Source organism: Panthera pardus, unplaced genomic scaffold (assembly GCF_024362965.1).
Source record: "Panthera pardus isolate Hobbes unplaced genomic scaffold, ASM2436296v1 HiC_scaffold_8, whole genome shotgun sequence".
Lineage (NCBI taxonomy): Eukaryota > Metazoa > Chordata > Mammalia > Carnivora > Felidae > Panthera > Panthera pardus.
In genome coordinates, this window is record NW_026527013.1 from 9,187,211 (window position 1) to 9,203,301 (window position 16,091).

At 58.3% G+C, this 16,091-nt stretch overlaps 2 protein-coding genes across 6 annotated transcripts; both read left to right on the forward strand.

The window, feature by feature from the left end:
• The first annotated feature begins 712 nt into the window (after nt 1–712).
• GET3 (guided entry of tail-anchored proteins factor 3, ATPase) lies at nt 713–7,209 on the forward strand. The gene is made up of 7 exons (XM_053897239.1): nt 713–899; nt 1,740–1,887; nt 5,158–5,306; nt 5,394–5,544; nt 6,056–6,163; nt 6,253–6,450; nt 6,859–7,209. The coding sequence occupies exons 1-7, from the start codon at nt 739–741 to the stop codon at nt 6,988–6,990; spliced, it is 1,047 nt and encodes a 348-aa protein (XP_053753214.1). The 5' UTR covers nt 713–738; the 3' UTR covers nt 6,991–7,209.
• A 2,861-nt stretch (nt 7,210–10,070) lies between these two features.
• On the forward strand, nt 10,071–15,737 carry BEST2 (bestrophin 2). 5 transcript variants are annotated; one of them, XM_019427581.2, is made up of 10 exons: nt 10,073–10,238; nt 11,016–11,263; nt 11,389–11,483; nt 12,216–12,449; nt 12,548–12,702; nt 13,287–13,364; nt 13,524–13,676; nt 13,771–13,851; nt 14,044–14,198; nt 14,682–15,734. In XM_019427581.2, exons 2-10 carry the CDS (start codon nt 11,112–11,114, stop codon nt 15,100–15,102), a joined length of 1,524 nt encoding a protein of 507 aa, XP_019283126.2. In that variant the 5' UTR covers nt 10,073–10,238; nt 11,016–11,111; the 3' UTR covers nt 15,103–15,734. The 5 variants fall into 5 exon arrangements, with proteins under 5 accessions (XP_019283127.2, XP_019283126.2, XP_053753160.1 ...); XM_053897185.1 differs by lacking the exon at nt 10,073–10,238 and adding an exon at nt 10,247–10,363; XM_019427583.2 differs by lacking the exon at nt 10,073–10,238 and adding an exon at nt 10,481–10,703.
• Nucleotides 15,738–16,091: the final 354 nt, after the last annotated feature.

The window sequence follows — 16,091 nt, forward strand, 5'->3', positions numbered from 1 at the left end:
GAAGGTTTTCGGGAATAGGGTCCTTTCTGCGACAAAGAGTGCAGTTGCAGGTGTGGTCCCTGCCCTGGACTGCCCAGCACGGCGCACTGGACAAAGATCTGCGGACCCTGCCCACAACTGGAGTTGTCCCTCTAACCTATTTGCAGTCCAGGAACCTGTCTTCAGCCAACTAATCGGTTCGTCTGTGATTGGTTTGCGTCAAGAGCCAGGTGGCTCACAGCCAATTGGATAACAGAGGAGACGAACCTGAGGAGATATCGGGAACCAATTTGGAAAATAGGGAAAATGATCGACAGGGAGTTGAACCTATGGAGTCAGGCCAGGGCGGACCTCAGCTCTAACTTCTTGGAGAGGGCCTGGACTGGGTGTTTGGCTGGTTGCTAAGGAGAGGTTGGCGGCTACCGAGACGAGAAAATGATTGGTGAAAGTGAGAAAAAAACTGTAGCCAATGAAAGGAGAGCTAGGAGACCTGAGGTCCAATCAGTGAAGGGGAGTAGTCTGAAAAGTACCAATATGTCAACTCGGCAGGGGGAGTCTTTGAAGAAACATAGACAAAAGGGCGACAAAGTGAACCCTAGCAGCGGAAGACAATAGAAATATAGCTTCTATTATCTTCTAAAAGTCAGGCCATGAGGAAATTAATCCAGGCTCCTCGACTTGATGGGTATGTGCTAGGAAATTTCCCCTGTAGGTGCTTTTCATGGTGCGCTCCGCTTGATCACGTGAGCCCGTTCCAAGATGGCGGCAGGGGTGGCCGGGTGGGGGGTTGAGGCAGAGGAGTTCGAGGATGCGCCTGATGTGGAGCCGCTGGAGCCCACGCTTAGCAACATCATCGAACAGCGCAGCCTTAAGTGGATCTTCGTCGGGGGCAAGGGTGGCGTTGGCAAGACCACCTGCAGGTAAGGAAACTCCGGCGGGGGGTAGAGAAGACGGGTGGGATGTACCACTGGGCGAAGGGGAGGCTCGGGACTGGCTCTTCCACCCCAAGCGGGCAAGGGGGCTGGGCCGTCGTGTTCCCGATTGTCAAACTCCAGAAGTTACCTGGGGCAAATTGAAGATACTGCCGAATGCAGGCCTGGAACCCCCTGAGTTGGACCCTCCCCGTTGGGGTTCAAGGGCAGAACTGCATTGAACTCAGCGCACGGGAGCCAGGAGACTACTTAGGTGTCTTAATCAGCTGGAATGTACCAGAGTGAACTCAAAGTAGGGGGAGGGGCATCGGGGCGGACTATCCTAGTAGGGTGAACCTTGCCATTCCAAGGCCACGTGGGGGTAGAGGTGGTAGGCGGGAGGGGTCACGTGATTAGACTATCCCCGTCTGCTGGGAGGAGGGGGAGGGTCCCTGGGGCAAATTATCGTGAAGAAGTGGACTGAACCATCCTGAGTTTAGCGGGTAATGCAAGGGACCCCTTAGCTTAGTGTTTAGGGAGGGGGCACGGGGTCAATTTAGGCTAGCTGGACCGTGCCACTCCATACCAACAAAGAAGAAGCAGGCATCAGGCCAGACCGACTCAGACAGCTGAACCTCACTACTGTAGCCACCCAGAAGGGTCAGTGGGTGAAGTTTGAGAGGGTCCCTCCACAGGAATTAAGGCTTGATTCTGCAGCTACCCATATTCCTCTCTCAAGGTCCCTACTGATCAGGGTCCCCTGCCCCTGGGGCCTATATAACCCTTTGCAGACCTAGGGAGCAGAGGCTGACCCCTCACTCCCTGCCTTTTGACCTTTCCCTCGGCCAGCTGCAGCTTAGCGGTCCAGCTATCCAAGGGGAGGGAGAGTGTCCTGATCATCTCCACCGACCCAGCCCACAACATCTCCGATGCATTTGACCAGAAGTTCTCCAAGGTGCCTACCAAGGTCAAAGGCTATGACAACCTCTTCGCCATGGTGAGTGAAGCTGGGCTCAGCTCCCCACTCTGGCAAAGGCCCTTCAGCCCCTCTCTGTGAACACCCACCATCGGCTACCTTGTCCTGCCCATTCTGCATCATGTCTCCAATTTCACCCATTAACATACCCACAGGAGAATGAGTGAGGAATGTTTGCAGAGCAGAAAGGAGGCCGGAGTGACCAGAGTTTAGTGAACAAGGGGAGGGGAAGAAATGTCAGATAGGTCAATCACAGACACGTGGCATAGGATCTTACCAGCCACTGGGAGCAGTTATGTTTGATTCCAAGTTTAAATGGGAAGCTATTTGTTTTAAGCAGGGCAATGTCATGGCCAAATTCATTTTTCTTTTTCTTTTTTTTATAAGTTTTTTTTTTTTTTTTTAATGTTTATTCATTTTTGAGAGAGAGAAACAGAGCACGAATGGGGGAGGGGCTGAGAGAGAGAGAGAGACACACACACACACACACACACACACACACACAGAATCCGAAGCAGACTCCAGACTCTGAGCTGTAAGCACAGAGCCAGACGCCGGACCTGAACCCACCAACTGTGAGATCATGACCTGAACCGAAGTCGGTTGCTTAACTGACCGAGCCACCCAGGCGCCCCTCCAGATTCATTCTTCGAAAAGCTTCCTGTGGCTGCCGTGCCGAGAATGGATCGTAAGTTAAGGATGGAAGCAAGGAAACTAACAAGGAGAGCGGGCCAGTGATCAGGCTAGAGATGATGGCAGCCTAGACTCAGGGGCAGAATATTGGGTGAAGTGGTCACCTTTGAAATGTGTTTTGGGAGTAAAGCGCTGCAAGTCCTTGGTTCTAATAGATGGGGAAAGAAGTGAATTAAGTACATCTTTTAGTGGCTGCCTGGGCAGCTGGGATGGTGGCGGCCAGGAGAGAAACAGGTTTTGAAGGGACAAGTCAGGAATCCCATTTTGGCTACAGTGAATCCAAGGCATCCGGGACATCCAAGTGGAGATGTCCCAAGGATGGGATTCAAAGCAGTGTGAGTAGAGGAGAATGAGAAAACAAACTGCCCAGAAGCCCGGAAACAAATTGAGGTCATGTCAGCATTTAGGGTCCAGCGGGGGGAACAGTGAGGGAGGCCAGGAAGGAGCCATGGAGGAAGTGGGAGGAAAGCCAGGGATTGTGAGCTCCTGAATCCAGGAGGACAAAGGGACTCGAGGCAGGAAGGAGTTGTGGGCTCTAGCAGGCATATTAAGCTTTAGAGAGACCAGTCTGGGAGTGAGGGCGAGAGCCTGCCCAGAGTGGCTGAGCTGAGGAGGTGGGGACAACGATCAGCCATGATGGGGGCTGAGAAAGGGGGCCATTGCCGGAGGGAGACAGGGTGAGGGGTGTTAAGGAGGCTTTTTTTTTTTCTTTTTTTTTTTTGAGGGAGTGCTAGAGCAAGTTTGTTGGCTGATGCAAATGCTCTAACAGGGAGGGAGCAAGGATGCTGGCCAAGGATGGTCCTCAGGCAGGTGGGCGGCTGTGAGCCCCATTCAGCTCACAGACCCAGGACATAGAGGCAAGGCGTGGGGAGCCTGGGGAGAGAGGAGGGTGCTGGCAGCCAGTGGCTTCTTTTTCTTTTGTTTTTTTTTTTGTTTTTTTTTTTTTCCCCATTTTTCTCATTTTTTGAGAAAGAGACAGAGTGCGAGCAGGGGAGGAGCAGAGAGAGAGGGAGATACAGAATCCGAAGCAGGCTCCAGGCTCCGAGCTGTCAGCACAGAGCCCAATGTGGGGCTTGAACTCACAAACCACGAGATCATGACCTGAGCCGAAGTCGGAAGCTTAACCGACTGAGCCACCCAGATGCTCCAGTGGCTTCTTTTTTCTAATCAGGCAGAGCACTGGTCTCGGCAGAGAGCCAGGGGTGAATGGGACGGACGAGGGTTGAGGAGAAAGAAACTCCTGAGGGTTTGTCTGGCTTGAGTGCCTTTTGGAGATTCGTGCTCAGGAATGGGGAGCAAGGTGGGAGTCATTCGTCAAGTGTGTTTCCGCAATGTTCACCTCCGTGCAGCCATATCAGAGAGCTGGGAATGACCAGAGTGGGGATGTTGCCAGCGACAGAGGGAGAAGGGAATGTTTGCAGAGACACTCTGTGGAGTCGGGCTGGGTGGCTCAGTCGGTTGGGCGTTCGACTCCGGCTCAGGTCATATCTCACAGTTCATGGGTTCGAGCCCCACGTCGGTCTCCATGCTGACAGCTCGGAGCCCGGAGCCTGCTTCGGATTCTGTGTCTCCCTCTCTCTCTGCCCCTCCCATGCTCGTGCTCTATCTCTCTCTGTCTCTCGATAATGAATAAATGTTAAAAACAAAAAGCAAAAAACTTTTTTTAAGTAAATAAAAAAAAGAATGCTAGCCGTGAGGGACACTGACAGTGAACAAGCAGGCAGTGGTGTGGGGACAAGGTGGCCTAAAGAGGTTTAAGTAACTGAGGTAGGAGGCGAGGAGGCCCAGGTCAGAGAGTCAGGCGCGGGAGCTTAGAGGTGGCCATTTACTAGCAGTCGCTCGGTAATGGTGTGTCTGTAGCAGGTGATGGGTGGACAAGCTCCCTGCATGGAAATGACCTCTGAGGCCAGCGAGTTGGGGGCTTCACCGTGGGCCCTGTGAAGTCACGAAGTGGTGACATGGGAGGAGGGTGGAGAGGGGGGCACCGAATCCAGGGCAGACCGGAGACCCCAGGGACAGTCGTCCCTTCGTGGATCCCACATACGTGTTGAGGCCCTACTGTGTGCCAGACACTTCCAGAAGGTGCTGGGACATGGCAGTAAACAAGACAGAAAACTCCCTGTCTTCGCGGTGCTGACGTTCTGGTTGGGGAGACAGGTGGTAAACGTGACGAGTAAGCCACGTCCGGAAGGGCTGGGTGTGGAGGAGAAATGAAGGCAGGACAGGGGGAGCTGAGGCCTCATTATTGGATGGGATGGTCAGGGAGGGCTCGTGTTCGAGGAACGATCTGGAGGAGGTCGGGGCCCTAGTTGGGGACCAGCCAGCCCAAGGGCCCAGCCGTGGGCTTTGACTTCCCTCTGGGGGGCCAATCACAGTTTGCAGTTTTCCATATGTTGGTGAAATAGTTTGCCCATTGTGTGACCTCACAAGCCCTGCAGTGCCTGGGGGAGGGCCATGGCACCTCAGGCGTGTCCCCAGCCGTGACCTGATGAAGGGATGTATCCAGGGCCTCCGTGGGCTCTCTCTGGCCCGGCGCCTGGGTCAAAGGCCTGGCGGCGGTGGCGGCGGCAGCCTGAGTCTTGACCCCTCGGCCTTCAGGAGATCGACCCCAGCCTTGGCGTCGCTGAACTGCCCGACGAGTTCTTCGAGGAGGACAACATGCTAAGCATGGGCAAGAAGATGATGCAGGAGGCCATGAGCGCCTTCCCCGGCATTGACGAGGCCATGAGCTACGCAGAGGTCATGAGGTCAGGCCCTGCCAGCAGGGGCGAGGCAGGGGGAGGGGGAGCTGGGGTAGAAGAGGGCAAACGGGCCTGACCCTCATCTCCCCGCAGGCTGGTGAAGGGCATGAACTTCTCGGTTGTGGTGTTCGACACGGCTCCCACAGGCCACACGCTTAGGCTGCTCAACTTCCCCACCATCGTGGAGCGGGGCCTGGGCCGCCTCATGCAGATCAAGAACCAGATCAGCCCCTTCATCTCACAGGCAGGCAGGGCCCCGGGGCGTCCGGGCACCCCCTGTGTCAGAGCGTGCACGGGAGCCGTAACAGAGGCCTTTCCCACCCACGGCCTCTCGGTCCGCATTTCCCAGCGGAAGGGATGGACCTTCGCAGTGGGGTGGGCGGCCTGTCCCCCTGCCCCATAGGAGTCACGTCTTGCCCCACCCACTGAGTGCTCCAGACAGAGTTTGAAAACACGTATTCCAGAGCCCGGCGGCCCAGGCTCAAATGCTCTACACTCTGATGCGACACAGCTGTGTGACCTCAAGCAAGTCAGTTCGCTTCTCTGGGCCTCACCTTCCTTGTCCTGGCCACGGTCCCCCAGAAACAGCAGAGCTGGGTTGACACCCCCCCCCCCCCCCCGCCGTGGTCTGCTCAAGGCCCCTTAATGCTGAGAGGTGTCAGAAATTGTTGTCCCCCTGGTGGTTTCTGAGTCCCCAGCTCAGGTGCCGGAATGTGCCCCAGGTAAGCCGTGAGCCTCCCACGTCTTCCCCACAGATGTGCAACATGCTGGGCCTAGGGGACATGAACGCGGACCAGCTGGCCTCCAAGCTGGAGGAGACGCTGCCCGTCATCCGCTCCGTCAGCGAGCAGTTCAAGGACCCTGTGAGTCCCGGTCCGGGCTGGCGGTGAGAGGCTTGGGATGGGGACAGGGCCCGAACCTGCCCCTCACTGTCCACTCTCACGCCCCGCAGGAGCAGACGACCTTCATCTGCGTGTGCATTGCCGAGTTCCTGTCCCTGTACGAGACGGAGCGACTGATTCAGGAGCTGGCCAAATGCAAGATTGACACCCACAACATCATCGTCAACCAGCTCGTCTTCCCTGACCCCGAGAAGCCCTGCAAGATGTGTGAGGCCCGCCATAAGATTCAGGCCAAGTACCTGGACCAGGTGTGCATGCCCAACTGCCTGCCCAGCCCTCACACCTTTGACCCTGGAAGTTGGGGCCTGGCCCAGCCCAAGCAAGGCACCACCCATCTTCTACTGCGTCCCCTGACCTTTTGCTCCATCCCGTCTTCTGACCCTCTGCCCCAGCCTCCTGCTCTGCACCCTAATTCTGGCTCTCAAGGACTGTAGCTGGCCTGACCTGGGGACCTCTGACCCCGGGGAGGGGGAGGTCCAGCCCAGTGATCTCTGACCTCACTGGGCTCACTCCCACCTATCACCCTGTGAAGCCCCTGCCCCACATTCTCCCCCAATCCTGGGCGGTCCCCAGTCCGACCCCTCCCACTGACCCACATTCTGTCCCTGCCCCACGGCCCTCTGACTGCTGCCATCTGCCCTATGCCTTGGCCACAGATGGAGGATCTGTATGAAGACTTCCACATTGTGAAGCTGCCGCTGCTGCCCCACGAGGTGCGGGGGGCGGACAAGGTCAACACCTTCTCTGCCCTCCTCTTGGAGCCCTACAAGCCCCCCAGTGCCCAGTAGCACTGCTGCCAGCCCCAGTCGCTGCCATTTCACACCCACCCTCCACCCACCCCCGCCCCCGGGGCAGAATTTGCACAAAGTCCCCCATAGTGCAGGGGGAGTCATTTGGGGGGTGGGAGGCGGGGAGGAGGTGTGTTCCCCCTGGTGGGGCTGGGGGGGCTGTTGCTGCCCCCCACCTCTCCCTGCCTCTCGCCCCTCAATAAAATGATCTTAAATCACTGTGGATGTTGATGTAGAGGGGTTGGGGGTCGACAGCTTTACGTACAGTTGCGCAGGTTGTACACTGCACAAAAATGGCACCTCGAGGAACCCCGTCACAACAGAGATCTAATAGAGATGTATGTTTATGATGGCCATTTTGGAAGGAGGGTATCTTCGGCAAGGGGGTGTCCTCTTCTAACGCTATGGATAGCGGTGTCCCTGCTGGGACTCTAAAACCTGTAATAGAAGAGGAGCATCTGCCTACTTCCTTTGAGGTTCAGAGCGTGGGAACGGGGAGGCCCCTTCGCCAGCCCCAGGCTGGTGGGGAGCGGATTAGGCCGGCACGGGCCCAGCACTGCCTGCTGTTTGGTTTGGGAATTAGTGGGCGCCCTGGGCAGAGGCTAGGCCTGCCAGACTGAGGATTAACAGTCTCCACCCCCCAACTGCTGCTCCCTCTGCCACCGAGGCTGCACAGGATGCAACAGGGGAGCTAATTAGGAGGCGGGATGGCAGAGGACTCAGGCCAGGTGAGCCCCTGAAGTCCCGTGTGTCTCGAGAGCAGCCTCGCTGAGTTATAGGTAACATGCTTCCTGCAGTTTGAGCTCCTTATCCCTAAAACGGAGACATAAAGGGTGGCCGTTCAGGGTCACGGCAGAATTCACCAGACCCTGGGAGGGTTCTCAACAACAGCTTGGAAGGCAGTTAGCGGGGTCCCTTGCATCCTTTCATGCTCCCTCTGCCACTGCCTGGGCAGCCGATGTCCTCCCCAGTTGACAGACCCAAGACTGGTTGTGATGCTGACCATTTATTTGCAAGTTCCAAGCCAGAGCTGGTTAGAGGGGACAGAGAGGGGGTGCTTGAGGACATGCATGAGTCAGGAAGTGGTGTTTAGACTGTGCACACCCAGACCATGGGTGAGCCAGGGTGTTTGTGTAAGGGAAACCCAGTCACAAGCCTAGACGTGTCCCCCCTACACTATTCCACTGGGTGTGTGCAGGCAGGTGTGGACAGGTTCTGGTGGCCTTTGTCAACAAACACGGTGGTGCAGCCTGTGACAGAGACCCCGGGCTCCAAGTCAAACTGCCTGAGTTCAAATACCAGCCATGCCACGAACGAGCATGTGTCCTCTGAGCCTCAGTTTCCCCATCCGGATGTAGAAATACCAAAAGCACCAATTTCCTATTCCTGTTTGTAAGGACTCCATGAGACGAAGTAGGTAACGTCTTTGCAACAGCACCAGGCACGTAGCCGCCAGGGAGTGTTTGTTATTCTTTGCTGTTACAAGTATTAAGCATGTGAGCTAGCCTGGGCAACCTGCCCCGGATCCAGCGGGGGTCCAGCAGTCAGAAGTGTGTGGAGACACGTGTGAGTTGGGGGTGGGGGGATGAGCACAGGTTGGGGGCTAGCTGTAGTGTGGGTGAGGCTGCATCCTAGGAAGTGGGGGCCTCTGGTCAGGAACCAACCGTCAACTTGAAGCCCATACCCTCCCCAGGCCCCTGAAGCTGGCAACACCACCCCCTCGCCCCCTTTTACAGGCTGTCCGGCAGCTGGATGGCGGAGATTTGGGTCTGAGGGTGACCAGCCCGGGCCAGTTCCTAATTACCTGGGGCAGGGCAGACATCTGCCAGTCTGGGAACACAGTGTCCCGGCTGGCAAGGCTTCAGGGCGGGGCTGCAACGGGCCATCCGCACTCCTAGGGCACATGGTGAATTTGAGGGCCTTCAAGGGTGCCCCTCGGGGTAGGAACCCTTCCACACTGGGCTACGAGTTTGATGTTGGGGATAAGGGCTATTTGTGTCAGGCTGGGAGTACCCCCTTTGTAGACGTCTGTGAAGGCGGGACATCTGTCTGCGTCTGTGCAACATTCGGGAACAAGGTTTTGCATCCCTAAGCTTGTGTGTTCACGGCAATACTGAGAGTATCAGACCTGGGGGGTGTGTATGGGTGTGGATGCTTACACAATACAGCGAGGGAGCACTGGGGAGAGAGTGTCCTATGCATTGATGTGCAAATGCAGATGATTTTCACGGCAGGGGAGGGGGGGGGAGGGGAGGAGGGGGTTATGGGCCTGACCCCAGCGGGATAGAAGGGTCTGTGGGACTGTTGGGGAGGGGTCTCTGTTGTATGAGTGTGTTTAGGACCCTGTTCTGACCCAGGACTATGTCCCACTATGTTGAGGGCAGGTGTTCCTGTATCTGGCCTGTGAACACGGGTCTGTCTTGGCGCAGGAGAGACCGGGAATAAATGTGTGCTACCTCCTGTGTGTGTGTGATTGTGTGTTTGTGAAGGCATTGTGGGGTGTTTGCTTAGCGGTTGTGTGACCTGGCATGTGTCTTCGTTACATGGCGGGGGGGGGGGGGGGGGGGCGGGAATCAGGAGGGAATGCAGGGTCCCAGGTCCCCGCCCATGTGCTCCTGTGTGGCTGTTTGGAGTACCATGTGGGTACCCGAGAGCTGACAGCCTGCTGGGTTAGGGCCCATCTGCCTATATTTGAGTGTTGGGGCACGGGTGGAGCTAAGTGTCTTGCGTGACTTTGTAAGTCTGTGTGACAATGTGTACTGACAGCCCTCTGGCTTACCGTGGTCGTGGGAGGCTGTGTTAAACTAAACTTGGGTCTGAGTCTGTGGTGTGTGTTTCTATATGCATCTTTGTGACGGTGTGTGATTACAAGTGACTGTGGGATGACACAGCCTCACTGAGCAGTGAGTGTGTGTCTCTCTCTGGAACTGGGAAGGAGACAGGCCCTGCCCCCTCCCCCAGCTTAGGTCCAAGATCCCTTGGACCTGCCAGTGACTGACTGGGAGAGAGACAGGGAGGAGCAAGGGAGGACAGGGCGGATTGCTCCCCCCTGCCCCAGGTCACAAACTGGCTCCGCTTCTCCAAACAAAAGTTCTGAGGCTGCAGCCAAGGGGGGGCGGGCCAGGGAGGGGCTGCCCACGCCCACTCCCCAGCCCCCTCTCCCCAGGGTCTGGCCTCAGCCCCACCTAACGCTGAAGCCTTCCGCCCAGTCTGTCCCTGGCCCCGTTTGTCCCTGCACCCACCACCAGGTGAGAAGGGCGGAGGCCTGGGGGAGCAGAGGACCCTGAGGACAGATGGGTCTCCATTGGCCTCCTCGGGGTGGGGAGTTGAGGGCTCGGAAGGCTGGAGGGGCATGGACAGATGAAAGGTCAAGGTGGGTCCAGAAGAGGGGTGAAGGGGCAGAGCCAGGGCAATTAAGTGGGGAGTGGATAGGCTGGGGGAGCTGTGCAGGGGAGAGACCAGCCTGAGGCAGAGGGCCCAGGGAGACAGGACCTGGGGGCCTGCCGGAGGCTGGAGGCTGGGGCTTCCAAGGTCTTCAAAAGTGAGTGCGAGTGTGGAAGATGGGCTGAGACCGGGGGCTGTAGAAGCGTGGAGAGGCGGCAGAGGTGGGACCTGAGGGAGGAGGTCCAGGCTGCCGAAGAGCTGGAGTCCTAAGACTCTAGAAACCGAGGTGCCGGAGGCTCGGAGTGGGGAAGGCTGTAGACGGAGCTCAGGTAAGGGATACGGGATCGCACAGAGGGTTGCTGAGGCTGCGCGGTGGACCCAAGGGTCTTGGGGGTGGAGGATGGAGGGAGAGGGCCCCCGAGGAGTAGACGCAAGGCTCTGGGACCCGTGGTCCCGGGAAGAGAGTCTGCGAGAAGGGGCTTGGGGATGACTGAGGGCTAGGGCAGGTCTGAGCAGGCCTGGGAAGAGCCCAGAAACCTGGGCAAGGGACGCAACCCTAGAGGGAGGAGGAGGAGGCTGGGGTGCCTGTAAGAGGGGACGCCAAACTGAGCCAGCCGGCACCTCTCTGCCCCTGCCCGCAGCCCCCCGGGCCCCTCCTGGGGCCCCGTTCCTCCGCCCACAGCCTGGGGTCCGGTCCGGCCCCCCCTCTCCTCCCGCGCGACCGGCCTGGCGCCGCAATGACCGTCACGTACACAGCCCGCGTGGCGAACGCGCGCTTCGGCGGCTTCTCGAAGTTGTTGCTGCTGTGGCGAGGGAGCATCTACAAACTTCTGTGGCGCGAGCTGCTCTGTTTCCTCGGGCTCTACATGGCGCTGAGTGCCGCCTATCGGTGAGGTGGTCCTGGGGTGGGGGTGGGGGTGGGTGCCAGCCGGAGGGGACTAGGGAGGGTCCTTGGGTGGTCCCCGGAGGGAGGCTCGCCTGTGACCCCGTGCCCCCCACCCCCCGCCCTCGCAGCTTCGTGCTGACTGAAGAGCAGAAGCGCTACTTCGAGAAGCTCGTCATTTACTGTGACCAGTATGCCAGTCTCATCCCCGTCTCCTTCGTGTTGGGTGCGTTCGCTCCTGAGTTCCCCATTCCCCTAATACTGAGAAACCCATTCCCAGGCCTTTGGGAGACTCCCCCCCCTTCCTAGTCCTCTGGGGCCCCCCTCTAACCCTTCAAACCTCCCCATTTCTGCATCTTTCATGCCAGGTGTGGCCCCAATTCCAGAGACCTTGGATGTCACCTGGTCACAGTAAGCCATTAGAGTTCCGTGTCACCCATAGGCTTATCCCTGGTCATCTCAGGGTCTCCCACCTGTGTCTGCATGGGACTACTAGTGGCTCCCTACATGTCCTGGGCCCTAGGGACACCCCCCCCCCCCCCACAGTGACCCCATATGACTCCATCCTCTCAAGTCCAGCCTGGAGGACATTCCTCTGACAAGTCAGTAACTTAACGTGACCCCAGCCTCCCATTTTCAGGTCCCCAGGCTCCCAACCAAGTGGCTCCCTGTGGCCAGAGTGACGACCTATGTGCCCCTGACAGAGGCATGTGTCCCCACCTCCATACTGAGATCCCAATCCCATGTCCCAGGTGACAATCAAGTGGCCGGGAGGACCCAGCCTGCTCCAGACCCTCTAAACTCAGGGCTAGACCCCCGAGTTCCCAACCCAGGTGGCCCCTCAAGGTCTGGGTGATGAGCCTTCCTGGTGTCTCTGATGCAGACCCCCTCTCATCCCTCTTCCCACGACCCGGCTCGAGTATCCCCACTGAGCCCCCCATTCCCGGCTGTCCCGCAGGTTTCTATGTGACGCTGGTGGTGCACCGCTGGTGGAACCAGTACCTATGCATGCCGCTGCCCGACGCGCTCATGTGCGTGGTGGCAGGCACAGTGCACGGCCGCGACGAGCGAGGCCGCCTCTACCGGCGCACGCTCATGCGCTACGCCGGGCTCTCGGCCGTGCTTATCCTGCGCTCGGTCAGCACCGCGGTCTTCAAGCGCTTCCCCACCATAGACCACGTGGTGGAGGCGGGTGAGGCTCCTGCCTGAAGCGGGGGCGGGGCGGGCCGGGGGCGGGGCCAGGACGGGAGGCGGGGCGAGTAACCCCGGACTTCCCCGCCCCCGCTCCAGGGTTTATGACCCGCGAGGAGCGCAAGAAGTTCGAGAACTTGAACTCGTCCTACAACAAGTACTGGGTGCCCTGCGTCTGGTTCTCCAACCTGGCTGCGCAGGCCCGGCGCGAGGGCCGCATCCGCGACAACAGCGCCCTTAAACTGCTGCTGGAGGTGGGCCCGCCGGGGGGTCACTCACAGAAACTTCCAGGGAAATTGTACCTCCCTGGAATTGTGTCAGATGCCGACCTGCCACGCACCACCCGTGAGGCAGATTCCCAACACCCTTACCAAGCAGCCCCCAGGTGCACACTTATCTCTGGGGGGCCGAATCCTAGGCACATAGTGCCCCCTACCCCAGATGTACCCTCACCACTAAATGTCTGTCCCTGGAGGGACGCCTGGGTGGCACAGTGGGTTAATCGTGGACTCGTGATTTCCGCTCAGGTCACGATCTCACAGTTTGTGAGTCTGAGCCCCACGTCCCGCCCTGTGCTGAGAGCGTGGAGCCTGCTTGGCATTCTCTCTCTCCCCCCGCCCCTCCCCTGCTTGCACTCTCGGTCTCTCAAAATAAATAAACTTCAAGAAAGAAAAAAAGCCTCACAAAAACGCTAAAAATTTAAATGTTCCCCCTGGAGACCTGAAGCCCCCACCCACATGCCACCAGGTAATCACTCACCTCCATCCCGAGCACCCACACCTGATCCCCAAGTGTGAGCTCACAATTCAGGCCCTCTCATGATTGTATCTGCACCCAGGAGCTGACTGTGTTTCGGGGCAAGTGTGGGATGCTCTTTCACTACGACTGGATCAGCGTACCCCTTGTCTATACCCAGGTAACCCCACCGTGCCTCCAGAGGCCCTGACCCACTGGTCTCACGGTGAAACAGGACCAGCTAAGACCCCGTGTCAGTAATGTCCCACCCTAGTCCTGGTCTCTCCAAGCCCTCCTGAGACTGGGAGAACCCTGACCTGGTAACCCGCCCCGCCCCCAGGTGGTGACCATCGCTGTGTACAGCTACTTCCTGGCCTGCCTCATCGGTCGCCAGTTCCTGGACCCGGCTCAGGGCTACCAGGGTCACAACCTCGACCTGTGCGTCCCCATCTTCACCCTGCTACAGTTCTTCTTCTATGCCGGCTGGCTCAAGGTGGGGTGGGGTGGGGTGGCCCTGAGGGAGGGACTCCCAGGGTGGGACAGGCAGGGTTCTCAGGACCCTGCCTAGCTACCCCCTCCCCCTTCAGGTAGCCGAGCAGCTCATCAATCCTTTCGGCGAGGACGACGATGACTTTGAGACCAACTTTCTGATCGACCGCAACTTCCAGGTAAGACTCGGTTGCGTCCATCCCGAGTTCCCAGAGGAACCCTGGCCCCACCCTCGCCAAGATTTACCCCGGCCCGGACCCTGAACCGGCCTTCTTTCTTTGGTCACCACAGTCCTAACGCATCCTGGGGGCGGGGGAGAGGGGTCCACCCGGAGGTGCCCGCGCTTTGCCCCCGCATGTCGGCGCCCACAGGTGTCGATGCTGGCCGTGGACGAGATGTACGACGACCTGGCCATGCTGGAGAAGGATTTGTACTGGGACGCAGCCGAGGCTCGCGCCCCCTATACTGCAGCCACCGCGTTCCTACTGCAACAGCCCTCCTTCCAGGGCTCCACCTTTGATATCACGTGAGCCAGCTGGACGGGTGGGGGGCCTCTTGGAGGCGGGGCTTATGGCTCTGCGGGGAAGGTCTGATCGAAGGGGCTCTGTCTGGGATGCCAGGACAGGGCGAAAGGCTAAGCTTGGAGATTCGGGGCTAAGACCTAAAGTCTGTGAGGACTAGGATGGGGGCAGGAGGCAGGGAATTGGGTCAAGGTCTGGGACCCCGCCACTAATTGGGGGCCGAGCTAAGGGCTAAGGTCTATGAGGACTGGACTGGCGGCCAGAGGCTGGGCCAGAGACGCGGCAGTCACAACTGAGGCTTTAAGACCTCAATTCGACCTTAGCCAAAGCCAGAGGCTAAAACCAGGCGCTCTGGTACAGGGCCGAGGTCTTTTGGGGATAAGTGCGACGAAGGGGTGGGTGGAGGCAGGAAGAGCAGCGTGCCCGCGTCTCAGCTTTGTCAGTGCAGGAGAGGAGCGAGGTGGCAACGCTGATCCACTGTTCGACAGGCTGGCCAAAGAGGACATGCAGTTCCAAAGGCTGGACGGCGTGGACGCACCGCTGGGCGAGGCACATGGTGACTTTTTGCAGCGCCTCCTGCCGGTAGGTGCGGGCATGGCCGCAGGAGGCCTGCTGGGCCGGCGCCTGTCCTTGCTGCGCCGCAAGAACAGCGGCGTGTCGGAAACGTCCACGGCCGCCAGCTGCGCGTGCGCAGGCGCCCCCGACGGCGCGGCCCCGGAATGCGGTTGCGGGGACCCGCTGCTCGACACCGGCTTGCGGGAGCCGGAGTCGGAGTTCCCCCCTGGCCCGGAACTGCCCATCCCCGGGCCCGCCGAGCCCTTCACCACTGTGCCTATGCCGGCGCCCCGGGGACCGGCTCCACCCTGGCTGCCCAGCCCCATTGGCGAGGAGGAGGAGAGTCTAGCCTGAGATCCGCAGGCACTGGATCCCCAAGGACAGGGACACAAACCCCGACAGGGCACGCAGGCAGCAGTCTGGGTCTACGTAAGCCACATGTGGACTCCACCTATCCGATTTTGACGGGTTCCCGCTTCCTGCGCGCCAGACTTCACCTCTGACCCTAGGTTTTGGAATGCCTCGTGTGGGCCAGGCACTGGGCCAGCTTATTTGAACAGTTCATCCTTCCCCCCCAGTTCTGCTTCCCTCCCTCCCCTGCCTGAGAGGCCTCGATCAGCGTGCCCTGCCTTTATTCTTTCCTTAAAACGGAGATGTGAGTGCCTACCTCATTGAGTTATGGGGATGACATGAAATGATGGCTTTAAAGTGTTGGTGCGTAATAGGTGCTCAATAAAATGTTAGTGGTTTTGACCAAACATTATTAGCCTGACTTTTCCTGCCAGGTATTAGGCTAAATAAGAGTTGAGAATTCTTCCAGATTCTTTGATTACCCCCTGCCCTCTGAAATGCTCCCATCAATGTCCATGCCTTTACTCATTCATTAATGTGCCAGGCAGTCCTAAGACCACAGCCTTCTCCTTGCCACTCCTGTTTTATGATTCCCCAGGCCACCTCTGCCCCAAGTCCCTGCATTCTCAGATATCCCTTCAGAGCCCAGGTCTTAATTCAATCCTATGCTGATGACCCCTGAATTTAGAACTCCAGTCATGGGGCACCTGGGTGGCTCAATCGGTTGAGTGTCCAGCTTCGGCTTAGGCCAGGATCTGATGGTTCGGGAGTTTGAGCCCGGTATTGGGCTCTGTGCCGTCAGTGTGGAACCCACTTCTGATCCTGTGTTCCCCTCTCTCTCTCTCTGCCCCTTCCCCACTCATGCTCTCTCTTTCAAAAATAAACATTAAAAAAGAGCCCTCTTCAACTCTTTCTCTTACTCCCCCCACCCGTCAACCCAGCAGCAAATCCTATCAGCTCCGCCTTCCAACTGTATCCACAATCCAACCATT

What these genes read in the sequence shown, in the direction of transcription:
- GET3 (XM_053897239.1), top strand. Translation starts at nt 739, where the DNA reads ATGGCGGCAGGGGTGGCCGGGTGGGGGGTTGAGGCAGAGGAGTTCGAG. An exon ending in ATGACAACCTCTTCGCCATG is followed by an intron (nt 1,888 to 5,157) that starts GTGAGTGAAGCT and finishes CTCGGCCTTCAG; the next exon opens with GAGATCGACCCCAGCCTTGG. An exon ending in AGCTACGCAGAGGTCATGAG is followed by an intron (nt 5,307 to 5,393) that starts GTCAGGCCCTGC and finishes ATCTCCCCGCAG; the next exon opens with GCTGGTGAAGGGCATGAACT.
- BEST2 (XM_019427581.2), top strand. Translation starts at nt 11,112, where the DNA reads ATGACCGTCACGTACACAGCCCGCGTGGCGAACGCGCGCTTCGGCGGC. An exon ending in CCCCGTCTCCTTCGTGTTGG is followed by an intron (nt 11,484 to 12,215) that starts GTGCGTTCGCTC and finishes GCTGTCCCGCAG; the next exon opens with GTTTCTATGTGACGCTGGTG. An exon ending in TACCCCTTGTCTATACCCAG is followed by an intron (nt 13,365 to 13,523) that starts GTAACCCCACCG and finishes CCCCGCCCCCAG; the next exon opens with GTGGTGACCATCGCTGTGTA.